Raw genomic sequence first — 19,959 nt, 5'->3', positions numbered from 1 at the left:
GCAGAGAAAAGAAGGGAAACAAAATGCAAGGGAGATAGGGAAAGTTACAGAAAATTGAATGCAGACTTCCAAAGAACAGCAAGGAGGGACAAGAGGGCCTTCTTAAATGAACAATGCAAAGAAAAGGAAAAACCAGAGATCTGTTCAGGAAAATTGGAGATATTAAAGGAACATTTTGTGCAAAGATGAACATGATAAAGGACAAAAATGGAAGAGACCTCACAGAAGCAGAAGACATCAAGAAGAGGTGGCAAGAATACACAATTATACCAGAAAGATTTGGATATCCCGGACAACCCAGACAATGTAGTTGCTGACCTTGAGCCAGACATCCTGGAGAGTGAAGTCAAGTGGGCCTTAGAAAGCCTGGCTAACAACAAGGCCAGTGGAAGTGCTGGCATTCCAGTGGAACTAATTAAAATCTTAAAAGATGACGCTGTTAAGGTGCTACATTCAATATGCCAGCAAGTTTGGAAAACTCAACAGTGGCCAGAGGCCTGGAAAAGATCAGTCTACATCCCAATCCCAGAGAAAGGCAGTGCCAAAGAATGCTCCAACTACCGCACAATTGCACTCATTTCACACACTAGCAAGATTATGCTCAAAATCCTCCAAGGTAGGCTTCAGCAGTATGCAGACCGAGAACTTCCAGAAGTACAAGCTGGATTTCGAAGGGGCAGAGGAACTAGATACCAAGTTGCTACCATGCGCTGGATTATTGAGAAAGCCAGAGAGTTCCAGAAAAACATCTACTTCTGCTTCACTGACTATGCAAACGCCTTTGACTATGTGGACCAAGAAAACTATGGCATGTCCTTAAAGAAATGGGAGTGCCTGACCACCTTATCTATCTCCTGAGAAACCTATATGTGGGACAGGAAGCAACAGTTAGAACTGGATATGAAACAACTGATTGGTTCAAAATTGGGAAAGGAGTACGACAAGGCTGTATATTGTCCCCCTGCTTATTTAACTTATATGAAGAATACATTATGCGAAAGGCCAGACTGGAAGAATCCCAAGCCGGAATTAATATTGCCAGAAGAAATATCAACAACCTCCGATATGCAAATGATACCACTCTGATGGCAGAAAGTGAGGAGGAACTAAAGAACTTCATAATGAGGGTGAAAAAGGAGAGTGCAAAAAACAGTCTGAAGCTCAAAATAAAAAAACCCTAAGATCATGGCCACTGGCTCCATCACCTCCTGGCAAACAGAAGGGGAAGATATGGAGATAATGACAGATTTTACTTTCTTGGGCTCCATGATCACTGCAGATAGTGACAACAGCCACAAAATTAAAAGACGCCTGCTTCTTGGGAGGAAAGCGATGACAAACCTCGACAGCAGAGACATCACCTTGCCAACAAAAGTCCGAATAGTCAAAGCTATAGTTTTTCTTGTAGTGATGTATGGAATTGAGAGCTGGAGCATAAAGAAAGCTGACCGCCAAAGAATTGATGTATTTGAATTATGGCGCTGGAGGAGACTCTTGAGAGTCCCCTGGACTGCAACGAGAACAAACCTATCAATTCTAAAGGAAATCAACCTTGAGTGCTCACTGGAAGGACAGATCCTGAAGCTGAGGCTCCAATACTTTGGCCACCTCATGAGAAGAGAAGACTCCCTGGAAAAGACCCTGATGTTAGGAAAGTGTGAAGGCAGGAGGAGAAAGGGACGACAGAGGATGAGATGGTTGGACAGTGTCATTAAAGCTACCAACATGAATTTGACCCAACTCCGGGAGGCAGTGGAAGACAGGAGGGCCTGGCGTGCTCTGGTCCATGGGGTCACGAGGGGTGGTCAGACATGACTAAATAACTAAACAACAACAAAAAGTTTAACTTAACAGATTTATTGACTCATTTATCTTGAAGGAAAATGAATTCCTGAAAATTACTTTATTATCAGATTGTTAAGATATGAGAGATTTCATATATGATGAAAAAAGTGGTATGCCAATCTTGTCATTAAAAAATAAAAAAATGATTTGCTTAGATAAAATTTGAATTCTTTGGGACACCTGATTTAACAACAGAGGAATTGAAATCAAATTAAAATAGAGGAAATTCATTTATATCTGAAGATACCTTATAGTGAGCTCATATTCATACATTTTTTTTTTCTAATCAGGCATTCCCATGATTACGTGACCACACCTGTTGAAATTCCCTGTTCCACACAAGTTTAAATTGTACTGAAACTCTCCTTGCTTTTTCATGTGGCCATCTTACACCTGAGTAATGAAGGCTTCTTACATGAGGCTGACCAGCTCTTGGGACCACATGGTTATATTTCTATTACATACAGAATCCCTAAAATCTATAGTGAAATAATTTTGCTGTAAGACCAATGAGTTTATACATTTCAGGTTGTTATTGATATAAATACGAAATGACACAATAAGAATTACATTCTGTACATTTTTTAAAAAAAGTTAAGAAATAGACAAGTAAACCATAGACATGTTCTGTATCATAGCAGCAAAACCATTACAACACAAGTAGCATGCAGCCAATAAATTGTTTTGAAGAAAGGAAGGATTTTGTGTGATAGTGTAACTCTTTATATGTTTAGGCAGTAGTAAGCACCCTTGAGTATGTAGAGATCTGCTTCCAGCTGCATCATTCCAAAAAAACTATTGAGAAGCAGAATAATTCTGGTCAGAGGTGGCAATATCATATACCAGCAACATAAAAAGTGCAGACATATGAAACAGCATCTCTATCATTTGTTTCAACAGCCAATTGTATCTGCTTATTTGGAAGTTATCAGGATAATGAGTTACATTTTGTTTTGATTCACATATGCTGATGCAAAACAAGAATTACTGCTGATCTGTAGAAGAAAATTTTCAGACACAGATGGAAAATCTGGCATACAACTTCATTTTTTGGATTTAGTAACTGACAAACAAGGAACCAATTCCAGTCATGAACATACATATGTATTTTCTAAATTTATCTTATTAAAAAGATATCAAATTGAAACAGACAGATAGATAGATAGATAGATAGATAGATAGATAGATAGATAGATAGATAGATAGATAGATAGATAGACAGACAGACAGACAGACAGACAGACAGACAGACAGACAGACAGACAGACAGACAGACAGATAGATAGATAGATAGATAGATAGATAGATAGATAGATAGATAGATAGATAGATAGATAGATAGATAGATAGATAGATAGATAGATAGATAGATAGATAGATATCTGCAGCATTAGGATTGTTCTTGCGTCCAGCCTCTCCTCCCTTCCCCTCGTGACACTGTGGCATGTTGTATATTCTAACTGTTTTGCTTACCTTTGGAACTGTGAATATAAAGACATCTACTGAATATCTGTAAATCACTTCAATAGGAACATGCAATTTGTCCATTATACTACAAATATATTTATCTTGTGGTGGCACAGAAATAGGGGGAGTGGGACCTCAGAAATGCAAGTGTTGTATATTGTATGTTGACAAAATTAAAGAGGGAAAAACAGGGGAGGGAGTAAAAGAAGGCAAGCTATTGTGGCACTTTAAAGACTAATAGATTTCTTTCAGTGTGGGCTTTTGTGGATCAAATCTGTTTCTTCAGACACAAGGAGTGCAAATATCGCAAACTACTGAAGAAATATACATTGTAGAATCTCCCCACTTTTGAATCCTTTCTATTTTGTCTTAATTGTTTAATACTATGTGACAATTTCCACCATAATTCCCATAGAAACAAGGTAAGATATTTACTGCACGTATTTTGTCACCATAGAAATGAAGAGTCCTTCAATGTCCAATCATAATAACAATAACAATGTTTAATAGCATTCAAGGCACCTAGATGTTGTACAGGAATAAGAGTAAAGACCTTGTCCCTCGCTTGCACCTCAAAAATTGCCTGAATCAAGGTAATGTACAGATTACATGAACTAAAGGGACGGCAGCAAGACAGGATGAAAGGATTGTTGCAACGGTGAGAGTGTAAATGATGAAACCAAGGCTCTCATACTTTCGCACAAAATGAGAAGGCACAATTCTCTAGAAAAGACTATAAAGCTGGGAAAGTGTGAAGGCAGCAGGAAAAGAACAAGACCATATACAAGATGGATTGACTTTCTAAAGGAAATTCAGCCTTGAGCAAAGCTGTTGAGGATAGGCCCTTTTGGAGATCGCTCATTCATATGGTCACCATAAATGAGAGGCGACTTGACAGCATCTAACAACTACAACAAGGAGACATGACTATATGATAATTAATTCAAAAAATATAACGTAAAGAAGGAAGATGGGAACAGGATTAACTTTGGGTTTAAAACTTCACGATGAATATAGTGAATATGTCGTTGTCGTTTAGTCGTGTCCGACTCTTCGTGACCCCATGGACCAGAGCACGCCAGGCCTTCCTATTTTCCTCCAGGAGGAAGTGCCTCCCGGAGTGGTGTCAAATTCATATTGGTTGCTTCGATGACACTGTCCAACCATCTCATCCTCTGTTCTCCCCTTCCCCTCTTGCCCTCACACTTTCCTAACATCAAGGTCTTTTCCAAGCAGTCTTCTCTTCTCATGAGATGGCCAAAGTATTGGAGCCTCAGCTTCAGGATCCTTCCAGTGAGCACTCAGGGTTGATTTCCTTTAGAATTGATAGGTTTGTTCTCCTTGCAGTCCAGGGTTCTCGCAAGAGCCTCCTCTAGCACCACAATTCAAAAGTATCAATTCTTTGGCGGTCAGCTTTCTTTATGGTCCAGCTCTCACTCCCATACATCACTACAGGGAAAACCATAGCTTTGACTATGCGGACTTTTGTTGGCAAGGTGATGTCTCTGCTTTTTAAGATGCTGTCAAGGTTTGTCATTGCTTTCCTCCCAAGAAGCAGGCATCTCTTAATTTCGTGGCTGCTGTCTCCATCTGCAGTGATCATGGAGCCCAAGAAAGTGAATATGAAGAAGGGGCAAAAGAAAACAGAGTGGAAGAAAGGCATAATTCAAAGATTTAAATGCTACTTAAAATAAGCAGGTGGGGCTGATGATATAAATAATGAAAACACGGGTATAACAGGTGAGGCAATGAATCAAGCAGACGAAAAGAAAAGAATTATGAAAAGGAGAATAGTACTTCAGTTGCAAGAGACTCTGGATAGTATTATTTTCCCTCAACAGGAAGTGGAAGGGAAGCAAACTACTGTTTCCCCTTGCTTTGGCAAGTTCCCCATCACATGTTCTTCCACTGGTTGCACAATTGGTTATGGAACTGGCCCTGCAACAAGGAACCTCCCAGAGCAGAGGGAATGATTGACACAGTTACTCTTCCACTCCGTTTTTAAGCAACACAGTACTGTATATGTATCTGAAATTCAGCAGGAAGCCACAACCCCATAGGCCTACTGAATCATCGCACATTTCATGAGTCAGTTGCTCTGTAAGTTCCATTGATTCAATGGATCTACTCTAGTTGTGACTTAATACAGTACTGGATTTCAGCCATAGGGTGTGAAGATATCATGGGGCCACCAATATAGACCTCTGACAGTCTCATGTTCCTTAACAACATTTAGCTGGAAATCCATCATTAACACATCCCACTGTATCTATACAAATAATTAGGCCAGTGTGCATGGATTAATGGAAGATGACACTGACTTGTGGGAACATGAAAAGCTATGTGACACACTGAAGTAATAATCTGAAACTAATTATTACAAAAAGAAGCATCCCTCTAAAATGTTCAGAGCAATGATTCTTGTACAGGTAGGTGCTATGGAAAATTGTCTGAGGATACGACTAGTTTGTTCCAGTTTGGGGACGAACCAGTTCACTCTTTTTTCTGGGGACCGCATTATGTACAGGCCATCACAAACCAGCCTGCCCCTGATCAATGCCTAACCCCACTTTGTGGATCCCTGTCAAGGGCTGTGTGTATGTGTGCATGCAGATAGGATCACTCCCTTTTGATTTGGTCCCACTATGTGTGATCACCAAGACTGAACCAAAGTGGATGGGTTAAGCTGTTTACTTAAGCTACTTCACAACCCTGGAAAGCTGAAACTTTCTTCTTGCTTTTCAATGAAAAGGAAGGAAAAAAAATAAAAGTTTGTTTTTTAGAGAGGGCCTGAAATGTATTTTGCCACTAAATTTGGACCTTGGAGGAATGCATCCACTCCCATGACCTCAAACTTTCCAAAAATGTTCTTACAAAAATGTATGCATTTCTAAAAACGAATCCCCCTCCCTGGCACCCTCACAAGCTTATTTTTTTTAAAAAAAGTAAAATTGGAGGTTGTAAAGAACAGGAGCAAGGAGGGCACCTTAAAAATATTGCAGAATTTATTTCCTGTGCCCCCAGTCTACCCAATTCTACACACCATAAGTAACATATGTAACCAGAAGAGTAAATGACAGAGGTTAGGTAATAAACAGTCACATTTCACAAAATAACAGAAGTGGTAGTAGATACATGTTCCATGGCAAAGCAACATGGAAAAGGGATGTGTGTCACACACAAACACTTTTTTCAATACCTGAAAAGAGCATAAGAACTGTTTGTTTGTTTTTTTATTTATTTATTTATTTATTCATTCATTTATTTATACTGGGATCATACCAAATCCTGACTCAAAAGGTTTCCACCCCGTTCATATTAGAAGGATGTGACAACCCTACAGCATGTTTACCTGAAAGTAAATCGCAAACTGTTCAGTGCAGTCTGCTCTCACTCATAAGCCTCGTTAGAAAAAAAAAGGGGTGTGCTTTCGAGTAAACCATCAGAATGCATAAAGCAGAGCTCCAGTCCCGATAAGGACCTAGAAATTGAGGTTTCCAAGTCAAGACGCACACGGATCCCGTTGCCCTTCTGCCATCCTCGATGCAATAATTAACAGGGACGCAGTCCCCGTGACTATATTCGGACGACGGGGGAACAAACGCGCTTTCCTTTTGTTTCTTTGGGGGGGGGGGGAGTCACCATTCGCAGCCAGCATCCCTCGGAAAAAAGATCATGAGAGGAAACTTCGCGGGAGTTCATAACCAGCCGCCAACTGGAGTCTCCTCCTCCTCCTCCTCCTGCTGCTCCGTGAAAGGCCGGCTTCCCCGCCCCGAAAAAAAAAGGGCCGCTTTCTGCAAAAAGTGGCTCGGCGTTCTAATGCGCAGCTGCGCCGGCGGAGCTCCTCCTGCCCGCCGGAGGCGTCTGCTGCCCGAGACAGACGAGGAGGCCGAAGCCGGCGGTAGCAGCAGCAGCAGCAGTAACAACAACTCATGGCTACCCGAGCCGCGGGGGGCTGAGGAGAAAAGAGCGGGGGCGCGCGGGGGGGTTTCTGGCTGCTGAGTCTTCGCCGGTTGAGGCGACGCCTAGGCCCTCCCGCGGCGGGAGCTGGTGGCTGTGGGGGCTCGGCGACGGCAGTTCCAGCTCTTTCTTTCTCCTCCTCCCCCCGAGGCGGTGTTATGGCCTCTTGCTGGAGCACAAAAGGGTCCCTTGCTTGGAGGTCAGCGCAGCTCTTGCTCCTGGTCGTCTCCTGTTGTGGTAGGTACCACACACACACACACACACACAACCCCCCTCGCCTGGTCAATTTCCCCTGCTGTCTCTTTGTCCCTAAGCTGTCTATTTACTGTATATTGGGGGGGGGGGGCAGAGAGAGAGAGAGAGAGACAAAGCAGCCTGTGTTTTTCTCCGACTTGCTTCTTGGAAAAGGTTGGTGTGTTTTTTTCCCCCTTCCCCACCATCCTACACTTCTTGGCTTGCCCTTCGTAACGAGGCGGGAGGGAAAATCGTGACAACAAGCCCTTTTAGTCGTCCTGATTGTAGCCTTCCAGCCATCTGTGCCAGGGGCACTTTATTGCTTTAGATCTGCAGGACGAAAGGTTTCCAAGCCAAGGTTTTGTTTCAAAGGAGAGCTGGGACTTTTACCTTGGCCCTGCTGTCTGTCTCTTTTGTTTTGTGTCGTCTCTTGTCACCCAGACGTAGCACGCGTGTAAATTCTAGAACTGGGGAGTGTTGTGGTTTGCCAGGTCATGGTCGTTGTCAGGAATAATTGAAGTTCAAAGTGAATGTAATGTTCGAGGTAAATACTCTAACCCTGCTCTTTGGAAACAAACAGGGCCTGGCTGCACTTAGAAATTTCTCTTTTCTTCCCGTTTTTCTGGCTCATGAGTGTATAACTTCCATCCACGCTCTTAAATGAGAAGCTACGTAAGATGTAAACATTAAATTGCCTAAAGTTACTACAGTGACGGAACGAAGGCCTGATCCAACAGGTCTCTAAACTTCTACAGATTGTGATGCTTTTCCATAGGCCTGTGCTTCCTGTCCCCCCCCTCCCATGCTGATCACATGCATATTGATAGTTTTGTTCTCATTAACACTTAGTATCCTATCCAAGATCTAATTGCATAGAACTTTTTCTTTGACATGCAAGACAATTGCCTCAGATTTTGATGTTTCATTGGCTTGAACTGAACACAAGAACTTTATTTGTATGTCTCAGAACCATCATTTTGCTCTGTAGTAATTATGAATGATGATATTAAATCAATAGGTTTCATTTTACTTTAATTTGTTTGTACACATTTAGCAGAGGGTGATGTGTATTCACTATGTCTGTTTCACAGAACTGCTTAGCAACAGATCCAGTCAGGATAAACTGGAATATTAATGTGTAAATGGCAGGACCATCACTTGTATGTACAAGAACACACTGGAAAAATTAGATTTTGTATTAATTAGGCTTTATGCAGGAGGACTTACTTGAGATAATGCATTACATGTGCATTACATGAGATGAGTGCATTACATGAGATGGTTGACTCATGAGAGTTACTTTAGACCAACAACTAAAGTTTCTTTTAGAAACTGATGGCCTTGAAGAAATGGATGTCAAGACTTTCAGACCAGTGAACCTCCTCACTTCTGTTTTCACAGCAATATCGGGTAAATATCTATTGGACTCAGTAATACAGCCCCTAAACTGTATCTGGTCATCCTGATTGTAGACTGAAGAGAGACGATAACTCACAATTTAACAGAGGAATAACACAACATTTTTGTATCACCTTAAAAATCAGCACCTTTTATTTGGCGCAGATCTTTGTGGGTTGAAGCCCACTTTCATCGGCTGCACTTTTGGAAAAACATGTAGAATCACAGAATTGTGAAACTGGAAGGGAACCCCAAGGCTCACCCAAGTCCATCCATCTACCTCTGTAGGAAATCCACAGCTCAAGCATCCCTGATAGGTTGTCATCCACCTTCTTCTTTAAAATCTGCAATGAAGGAGAGTCCACTTTTGAATTGATTTCACTGGTAGAAAGTTATAACCAGTACTTAGTCAAAATTTCCTGTCTAGAATCCATTGCTTCTGGACCTGTCCTCTTGAGCTGCAAAAACCAAATAAAAACTTCCTAGTCTGTAAGGTACAGCAAGATTCTTTGTTGGATGTTCTGAAGCAAACTAACATGGCTATCTCTATGGAAATCTAACTCAGTTTCTGTTTCTCATAGTGGTTTACTGCTAGCAAAATTAATTTTCATTTGCAATAATATAAAATATTTATGCTATCTAGGAGCATAATCTAAAACCTGTAGTCACACAGCTCACATGTCTTCTGTATCACAGAATAATATATTCTTGCAGACAAGCTGACAATAGTAAAATTACTGTAATAGTATTCTGGTTTCTCTCTGTATACTTACTGGATATTAAACAAATTAACTTGCTTCTAGCCAAGAGCCATAAATGATTATAGAGTTAGAGGTGTTATGTTGCAGGTTAGTGTCCAGAAGTTTCACTGATAATTGCTAGGGAAAACTAGTTCCTCCTGAAAACTGGAAAGGAAGTTTTAATGCTGTAGGGCTGATAGTAATAATTTGGTGTGATGGAGCTACATTGTATTATGTTCAACTGCTTTTTAACTTTAAGTGAGGAAAGCAAGCTATAATACAGCATATTTAATCCATGTTTAAATGATAAATGCAATATTTAGCATGTATGGGAAAGATATGACTTTATTTCAGATTGTTGTTCATTGTCTTAAAATGTAAGTAGAAATGTAAAATATCTGGAATCCATGGAAAAAAGTTTTCTGATCTGTATTTTGGAGATGAGGAGGCAATAGATCAGGCATTTTACAGAAAGTTGAGATATAATACTTATTTCCTTGGAAAGCATAGGTTTTACTGGATTAACAACATAAAATGCACCAGTTATAACTTAGAGTATAACTTAGAGTATAAAACTATGTTATTTATTAATTGCAAGGAAACTTGAATAAAAATGATTAAAACATTTAATTGTGATTTAAATTATGATTTAAGTCTGATATTTTTAAACAAATCATTGTTTGTACAGCCACCCTGTTTGTACAAACAAAATTGTGAATATACACAGTTTTAGGGAACTGCAGAGTACTGCATCCTGTTCTACACATGTTTTTGTATCTTAGGGCCAAACTACACATGGACCAGAATCCTGTTGATGATTGTGTCGCGTTTGCATAACTTTCTGTGGCTAACTGATGAGGTACTGGAGTGCATCTTAATTATGTGCCCTGAAACGCAAGTGCCCTAGCACCTTGTCAGTCAGTTATGACATCTTACAGAAACCTGACATGAACACTGATAGAATTTGAGCTATTGTGTTAAATACTTAGGGTGTAGATGTGCCTCATGTCCCTCTTTCTACATAGTGGATATATGCAAGCCCAGTTCAGATGAAGACAGCTGTGGATAGAAAGATGGGGCTAAACCTTTATTCAGCAGCCTTTCTCTGAAATTTGTCTCCTCTGCTAATTGTGATATGTTTGTTTAAAAGCTGCTCTATTTTTCCAGTAGGGTCTTCTATCCCTCCCCATCTTGGTTGTGATCTTACTTTGGAGTAAGAAAGAAAATAAGGGTCAGTTTAACTCCTGCTTATTGTCATTTGAGATGTGGGAAGGAAAATGTGACATATCTTGTAGAAAGGAAAACAGAAAAGAAAAAAATCCCCAGCCATTATTATTAGACAGAAACCAAATCATTCAGTCATGGTACTAAGGAGTAATGGAATATTTGATAACTTCATACACCACTGAAAAGCTCCTGTGTGGTACTGCAGTACACATAGGAGCTTTTATTCCCTAATGCTTTGAGATATCTTGTAGAAATGAACCCTTCATACTACATAATTTGAGTGAACAGAATCTTGTTTTAGTTATATTTCATTCTTTTTTTTAAAAGTGTTCTAACAGTGTTTTTTCCCCTACTGGTCTCCTGAAATGTTCAGTTTTTCCATTGGAAAAATTGGGGGAAATCCTCAGCAAAAAACTAGCAAAAAAATCTTCTCATGTTGTATTTTTTCCCCAGGCTGTTACTTCTAATCTTCTTTTCATTCTCTTTTAATTATCAATTTTTATCCAGCACAGAATCTGTTCCATGGACTCTTTTTGATAGATGGAATGCACTGTATATCTCCTGACTGTGTGCTTCACTGCTGGTGACATCCTCACTAGCCGGTAGAAATGGAAGTGTGGGATCTCTTTCACAAAACTGTAGTGTAGGCAGTACCAGATCTTATGTAGTACCAATGTAATTTGTTTATAACCATTACTTCTTTCCTGGGAAAACTGGTAATTAATGTTCTTTGAAGGTGTGTAAGGAAGCATAAATGATCTCAACAATTCTCTTTAACTTTAGTTACTTTTCTGCATTTTTATGCACTTGAAGGTGAAGAGAGAATGTTTTGCACAACTGCACGTCCAGAGGTACCATTTGTTTCTTTCTCCTTTGTGGCTCTTGAGTGCAGAACATACTAGTTTTTCTGTCTAAGCCTGTTCTTAAAATCCTGCTTGTCTATTAAGAAATCAGCATCTCTGCAACAAATGGTGCCCCTCCCCCAAAATTTCAAAAAAGCTGAAGGAATGCTTTAAAACAATCTTCTCTGCTGGATGTTTTGGGTTTTTTATTTTAGTGGATGGGCGCTAAATTGAATGCTTCCTGTAGGAATGTTTGGTAACAGGCATTTCCTTACTAATTAATTTTATAAATCAGCTGTTTTTTTATAACACTTTTAAAGAAAAGCTGAAAGAAAGATGCTATTCTGTCCTTATATCTGATTCCTTTGCTTTGCTTTAGCAGATAGGTTCAGAATCTTTCAGTTTTAGCATTAGTTGGAGCCTTTGGAATTGGACATCATCCACTGCTGAACTCTGTCTGTAAAAACTAATCATCTTTAAATAATCTGGAAGAAGTCATTGAATATTATTGATGAATTGGCACTAAAGCTGAAGGTTTCCAGTTCTGAAAGTTTTTCCCCCCTGAACTGTGCTCCTAATGCAAAGTGAAAGTAACCGCAACACTTGCAAGAAGTGGTTTTTGAAAGTATGGAAAGCCATGATTTTTGTCACGTTATGACTGCTGGTACTAGTGTAAGCCTTGGGAGTAGGAAGATTACTGGTATTATCAGCATACAGTCAGGGACAAAAGACAAGACAAATTTTCAATCAGGAAGAGCTCTTTGTGGGTGAAATCATGAGATATGTTGAGGAATGTTGATTTATCAAGATGCCTGAATAAAAAGCCCTTGTATTTAAAGTTTCCTTTTTTCTCTCTCATGTATACATTTAATGAGAATTTAGATTATCTCTTCTAATTACCTTTTATTTGTTCTTTTTTAGTGTTCTTCGTGCAGTTTCTTCATAGTAGTGTAATGATTTAGTATGTGGCATGTTCAGTCTTTTTTTGAAGCCTTTAGGTAAATGTGTCAGTTGCAAAGTTCTTTATTATATCCTGACTTTCTGCCAGTACAAGGGCTCATGGTGGCTACAACTTTATCATATACTTCCTAGTTAAGGAAGACAAGTCTGGAGCTTTTATAGCTAAGGCCAGTAAACCTTTCTTAGGTTTAATGTAGATCTGAGGGGTGATATGCTAACACTTTTCAAATACTTGAAAGGTTGTCATACAAAGGAGGGGCGGGGTCTGTTCTTGATCATCTCAGACTGCAAGACATGTAACATTGAGCTCAAGTTAGAGGAAGCCAGATTTTGGTTGAATATCAGAAAAAACTTCCTCACTGTTAGAGCAGTACAACAGTGGAACCAATTACCTTGAGAGGTGGTGAATGCTCCAACACTGGAGGCACTGAAGGGAAATTTAGACAACCACCTGGTGGATATCCTTTGATTTGTATTCTTGCATTGAGCGGGGGGTTGGACTTGATCTTATAGGCCCCTTCCAACTTCACTATTCTATGATTCTGTCAGCCACCTACATGTCCTTGACAATTAAACTTAGTGTAGTGCTGATCTTTTGACCTTCCTTGAAGTTCCTTTAGCATACCAATTTTAGAAACAGCTGTGTAATTATTGAAATGCTGCTCTTCTTTGCTAGGAAGCTTTCTTAACATTTTCACAAGGATGATTTCTGGGGTCCCTTCTGTGGTTAGCCTTCATAATTCAGCCATGCTTAGTCCTTAGTGCATTGTACAAAAGTACATATTCATTTCAGTAGAATTCAGGTCCTTGGAATATGTTTAAAATCACACTAAACCTTATCCTGTCTTTTAAACTCTATAGAAATCCTGTAAATTATGTTAGTGGGACTCTATTCACCGTGCTTCAGCAGTATAAATGTGAGTGTATACAACTTCTAAGTGGTAAATATTTGAATAGGAAGCCAGAGGTTGGGAGTTTGATTCCCCACTGTGCCAATCAATACAGTTTCCAATCTTCCCTGGAGTGGATATCCAAGCACATTTACCCCAAGGTCAGACCATGCAATACTCAGACAAATTGCAAAAAACCCAAGAGTTACATCTCATACTCTACAGGCCTCAGTTAGCATGTTAAATGTTAAAGTTCATGACAGTACAATTAGAAAAGGACTGAACAAGTATGATTTGTTTGGAAGGTTGCCAGGAAAAAGCCTCTTCTCTCCAAAAAGAACATGGCAGCACAGCTTATGTTTGCCAACTTGTATCCTGACAAACCACAAGACTTCTGGAACAATGTCCTTTGGACAGATGAGACCGAAGTGGAGATATTTGTAATGCACAGTGCCACGTATGGCAAAAACCAAACACAGAATATCAGTGCAAACACTTCATACCAACTTTCTAGCATGGTGGTGGAGTGATGATTTGGGCTTATTTTGCAGACACAGTATCTGGACAGCTGCAGTCATTGAGTTCACCATGGACTCCTCTGTATACCAAAGTATTCTAGAATCAAATCTGTCTGACAGCTAAAGCTTGGCTGCAGTTGGGTTGTGCAACAGGGCAATGATCCTAACCAAGCACAACAGCAAATCTATAACAGAATGACTGAAAAAGAAAAGAATCAAGGTGTAACAATGGCCTAGTCAAAGTTAGACCTCAACCCTATTGAAATGCTGTGGCGAGACCTTAAGACAGGGGCCTCCAAACTTTTCAGAGTTAGGGCCACAACATATATGTTCCAGATTTTCGAGGGCCAGAGGGAAATTTGTGCCCATTGGATCATTGGAACTTACAGAGGAGTTGACTCACCAGATCCCCAATGTTTCAGTAGACCTAGTCTAGTTGTAACTTATTACAGTGTATTATTAGACTGAGCAACACCACAGTTTTTCAAGTTTTAGTTTTGAATTACAATCCTCAAAATCCTTGGTCCTCATCATTTGTAAGTCATATATGCTACCTCAGACATAGAAGGCTAGAGAGAAGAACATTTAACTGCTGCAGAGCCATCAAGCTATGGCTGCTGATGTTGCACTGCCTTGCTACTTCCCTTTTTCCCCTTCTTTTGCTAAATGACAGAGTTTAATAATAATAATAATAATAATAATAATAATAATAATAATAATAATAATAATAATAATAATAATAATAATAATAATAATAATAATAATAATAATAATAATAATAATAATAATAATAATAATAATAATAGACAGAAAACAAAACTTAACATGGCCTGGATAGACTACAAAAAGGCATTTAACCCATTGCTATACAACTGGTTTAACACCTGCCTAAAATAATTTGGGATTAGTAAAAACATTCAGAGGTTCCTCAAGAAAAACATGGGAAAATGGAAAACTGTCTTAATGGACCATGGACAGGGCTTGAAATTTTTTAGAATGTCTCATCGGTCAGTCAAAAATGTCACCATTCAGCATGACCGGACTATAGCCTTCCAGTTTATTGAGATTGGGAATCACTGATCTATACCCTCATATTTGGGTTGCTTTATTACCTGCGTGCCCGTGGGGTCATGAAATTTGTATTATGAATGCTTTTCTTTTGAAAGTGTCCAGCAAAAATAAAACTGAAAGCAAAAGCACCCGGCCTCTTAAAGAGCCACGGTTCCCTCCTCGTTCAGTTGAAATTGGGAGCAGGGAATCTCCATATTCTCCAGCACAGGACTACTCTGCATTCTCCTGCAGAGCTATATCTGTCTCACCAGACTGAGTACTATTTTGGGCACTTTATCTTTTCTCCTCTCTTTTGATATTTGGTAATATGCTTGAGAAGGGCATCACCCATGATTGAGTCTGGTTTGGAGATCTATAACAGATCTCCCACAGTAGTTTCACTATTTTCCCCTTTGATTTTTAATCAGATGCACTCCACTAATCTCATATGTTCCAAATCATGCATCTTCTTATAGGTATATAATATATTTTTCATATGATGCTGCTACACATCTGTTCCATTGAAATCCTTGAAATGTTAGTCTAGTCATGACTCTTGGCCCGCTAAGTTTCAGTGATGCATATTAAATCATATTTACTTTCCTCTGTTAAATGTTCTAGTTCATCTTGTTTCCTGTTCTTTGATATACAGATACAGATACTTGAAACCATGGTGTATGCCCTCTGTTGTCTTTCACAGATAGTGGCAATGATACTCAAGCTAACTTTTGTTAATACTGCAGAGGAGGCAATGATATATTACTGCTGAATTTTTCCTACCTTAAAACCCAATCCAAAACAAAACAAGAGATAATACTGGAAAGTGAGACTTCCTGCCAGAAGGCACTCAGTCTGTTATTTGGGAAGAGGAAAGGACAAATATAAATAGTCCTGTCATTAATGCCGTAATTGATTTAAAGCCAAAAGGATGTCTGGTGGCTGACGTGTACAGAGATGACAGGAAAGTCCGATGATGCACAATATATTCAGTTTGCACATGAAATGTGACAAATAAGAATCAAAGTAAACTGGAAACCTTAAAATAAGAAGTGGAATACTTAAACATTATAGTTCTTGGAGTGAACAAATTAAAATGTTTTAGTCTGGAAATGACAAATTCAGAAGAAACACAGTAGATCTAATACTGAGGTATGATGTAGCACAGGCAGTTAAGGCCTGTTATGCAAGCTCTGACTGAATCATATCCGAGTTCTTGGAAAGCTTACCAGTATAACTATTGTTCATGTCCATTCTCCAGCTGCAGATAATTAAGAAGAACTCAAAAGCTTTTATGCAAGCATCCAAGAGAAAATTAATCACACACCAAAAATATTCATGCTGATAATCATAGGTGACTGAAACACAAAAGTAAGAAACAAAGCAGAACCCAATGTTGTTGGAGACTGTGCCCTTGGAGTCAGAAATGAAGTAGGAGAATGACTCGGAATTACATGAAGCCAAAAACCTACAGTGGTGCCTCGCTAGACAGTTACCCCGCATGACAGTTTTTTCGCTAGACATTGACTTTTTGTGCTCGCTATAGTGATTCGCAAAACAGTGATTCCTATGGAGGAATTTCGCTGGACAGTGTTTGGTCCCTGCTTCACAAACCAATTTTTGCTAGACAACGATTTTGACAGCTCCCTCCGTGCTTGCAAAATGGCTGTTTTCGGGACCTAAGCTTCGCAAGACAGCTATTTAAACAGCTGATCGGCGGTTTGCAAAGCGGCTTTCCTATGGCCGATCTTCGCTAGACAATGACGATTCTTCCCCATTGAAACACATTACACAGGTTTCAATGCATTCCAATGGGGAAATGCTTTTTGCTAGACGATGATTTCACTAAATAGCTATTTCAATGGAACAGATTATCATCATCTAGCGAGGCACCACTGTATTTATTGAAAATGTATACCTCAGGCAAACAGATGACTGTATATGTGGACATCACCAGACTATATAACTAGAAGTAGGAAATGGAGAATCTGTATTCTCTCTGCCAAAACAAGATCAGAAGTAGATTGTGCTACTAATTATGAATTTTTAATCTCAAAAATTAGAGTAAAGCTGAAAATGAAGACTCAAAGAATCATAGTGCCAAGATATAATTTAAATGATATTCGTGATGAATTTGAAGTCCAAATAAAAAGAGATTTGTTACTAAACCAATTGACTGTGAACCAGAAGACCTGTGGATAGAAACCACAGATATATTTAGGGTAGAATGCAAAAAGACAATTCCATTAGTCAAAAGAAAAGCTTAGATGGATGACAAAATAAACCCTTTAAATTTCTAGGGATAAGTGAATAGCAAAAGGAAAGGGTGACAGAAATAGGGTCAGAATCCTGAATGCAACTTTTCAGCAACTATTATATAGAAACAAAGAGAATTATTACAATTACTAGTGCAAGGAAATAAAACGAGAGAGGAAAAACAAGAGATCTCTTCCAGAAAATCAAACAGGGAAATATACTGTCTGAACAGGATAAAGTAAAGAAAAGGTGGAAACAAAATGCTGAATAACTATCCAGAAGAGATGAAAAGATGAAAACTCCTTTGAAAAGGAATCCAGTGATGAAAAACCCAGAGTTTTAGAAATTGAAGTGAAAGCTGCCTGAAGGTAGAATTACACAACTTCAATAATAACGGTGAAGAAATTGAAATTGTTAACGATTTTGTATACGTTGGTTCAATCGTCAAATGGAGACTCCATTTATTTATTTATTTATTTTATTAGATTTCTATCCTGCCCATCTAGACCAAAGGTCTACTCTACAGAAGACTGAAATGTGGAAGTGTAGCAATGGATGAATTAGAAAATATTATTAAGTATAAGCACATGTCACCAATATGTACCACATTCTTAGCCTTACACAGGAGGCCAAGGCCAAGATCATCCACACTTTTGTATTTCTGATCAGTGGGAAGTGAGGAAAGCTGAGAGAAAAACAATTGATTCATATGAAGTACAGTGCTGGAGCTTTGTAGATAACTCTGGGCCACCAGAAACATGAACAAGTGGTTCCTAGATTACGTGGAGCCTGAGGTTTCTCTGGAAACAAAAATGAGAAAACTGGCTGCCATACTTTGGACGCATCATGAGAGGGCAAGACTTGCTGGAAATGGCAAGGAAATGCCGGAAAATGCTAGGAAAAGCTGACAGTAGCAGGAAAAGAGAAGGACCAAATATGAGATGGGTTGACTCCCTAAAAGAAGCAAGAGCTGAGCAGGGCTGTTAATGCCGGGACATTTTGGAAGTTGCTCATTTATACAGTTGCCATAAGCCGGAGGCTATTTGACAGCATGTAACAACAATAATACTCCCAAAAGACAATCTTATCTAAAACTTTGCAGTTGTAGGAAATCTCTAGTGGCAGTATTCCTAGTTAAGTGTTCACCCAGCCTTGGATTGTGTATCGCATATGCCTAGTGACAAAGTAGCAAACAAACCACTCCAGGATGTATCCTTTTTTTTCATTGTGAACATTTTCACTTTTCTTTAAAAAGGCAAGCTAAAATTGCCTGACAACCATTCACTGTTTGGATGTTAATCTAGCAGCATTTTGTTTCTTTCTCCCTTTCATGTGCAGCAAGGCTCATTTCCTGTGTAAGGCTAAGAATGTGGTACAACTTACAAAGTGCTTGTTTTGACAGTGGCAATGACAGATGTTATTTGCAGAACAAACCCAGACTACCCACTTGCATATGTAAGATAAACAGAGTGACAGACATGTAGAAAGTATGAGCTATGATGAATTAGGAAAAGCTTTGGTGAAATGAACTTTTTAGGAGAGATTCCATGGAAATAGTTTAATATATATAGTGTGGAAGGCAGTTCTGTAGAGAAAGATGAGAGCAAAGCAGAAAGTGTTACCAGCAAAGGATAGGGAGAAGCTAGGACTATTTCATAGCATCAGTTTCTTATAGAGAAGTCATGTACAATAGCAAGTACAGGCATAAAGAGGTTTCTATACACAGAATAGCTCTCTAAGAAGCAAGCTGTGGAATTAGCTGTTTTGTTGGCTTCTTTCTGCTCCTGTTGCTGAATAGCCTCTTTTGCTCTACTCTTCATTCAGATTTGAGAGCCATGCCACCCACGTGCCTTTGAAGAAATCCCAGTTTTTGCTTACTGGAGAAAAAAGCAATGATTTAATGTTGAAAATTTGGACAAAAATAGGACTGAGCTAGAAGCAAAGAAATACTTCAAAGTTTTGTGTAGCTCTTGAACACAAGTTTCTCGTTCATTAGATATATCCCCAAAGCTGCTTGTACAGCCTGAAAGGCTGCTGCCCATTGACAGAATCTGATTTTGCTTTTTGTTCTACAGAAAAGCTTTTAAAAACTATGATGCATAATTCCTAGGAATTTAATGAACTGTATAAAACCATGTGAATATTGACATCACTCATTTCCCTTTCTCTGTTTGAAATCAGCTACTTGTACCATTTCCTTTTCCTTTTTATTTCCAAGTAATAGCAGCTGGAGTAGAAAAAGAGAAGTCTATAAAATGAGATTACTGACCTTCTGGCAACAGAGACATAGGGCTTTTTGAGGAGGAACTAGAACTAGATGTTGTGCAAATGATGGAAGGTGTTGTTGAAAGCAGTAGAAGAGAGTAGATGTTCTGTATGAACAGAATGAAATGGGGTAAGGGTAAAGGCAAAATGCAGTAAGATTTTTAGAGGCTGGCTTACGCACTACTGTGCAAAAGAGAAATGGCTACTGGCCTCAGCAGTAGCTAGATAGCAGTCCCAGATTAGGGCTATACAGTATTTCTATAAATTTTGAGATACTATACCTACTATGTTCTTACAGCTTGTTAATTTG

The 19,959-nt window shown here is 39.1% G+C and overlaps 1 protein-coding gene and 1 long non-coding RNA gene across 2 annotated transcripts in view; one reads left to right on the top strand and one right to left on the bottom strand.

Moving 5' to 3' along the window:
- LOC110073836 (uncharacterized) overlaps window positions 1-6,933 on the bottom strand; it is a 41,012-nt gene extending 34,079 nt beyond the window's left edge. The window contains exon 1 of the long non-coding RNA XR_002299656.3: window positions 6,665-6,933. This is a non-coding gene — a long non-coding RNA (uncharacterized LOC110073836). The remainder of the gene's footprint in view (window positions 1-6,664) is intronic.
- Window positions 6,934-7,294: 361 nt separating this feature from the next.
- LRP12 (LDL receptor related protein 12) overlaps window positions 7,295-19,959 on the top strand; it is a 47,658-nt gene continuing 34,993 nt past the window's right edge. The window contains exon 1 of the mRNA XM_072999252.2: window positions 7,295-7,509. Coding sequence (XP_072855353.1) covers window positions 7,431-7,509 — 79 coding nt within the window. The 5' untranslated portion in view covers window positions 7,295-7,430. The remainder of the gene's footprint in view (window positions 7,510-19,959) is intronic.

This window comes from Pogona vitticeps, chromosome 4, assembly GCF_051106095.1.
Source record: "Pogona vitticeps strain Pit_001003342236 chromosome 4, PviZW2.1, whole genome shotgun sequence".
In the NCBI taxonomy this organism is placed as follows: domain Eukaryota; kingdom Metazoa; phylum Chordata; class Lepidosauria; order Squamata; family Agamidae; genus Pogona; species Pogona vitticeps.
Note: the sequence above shows the minus strand (reverse complement) of the source record. Positions and strands in the feature narration are given on the sequence as shown.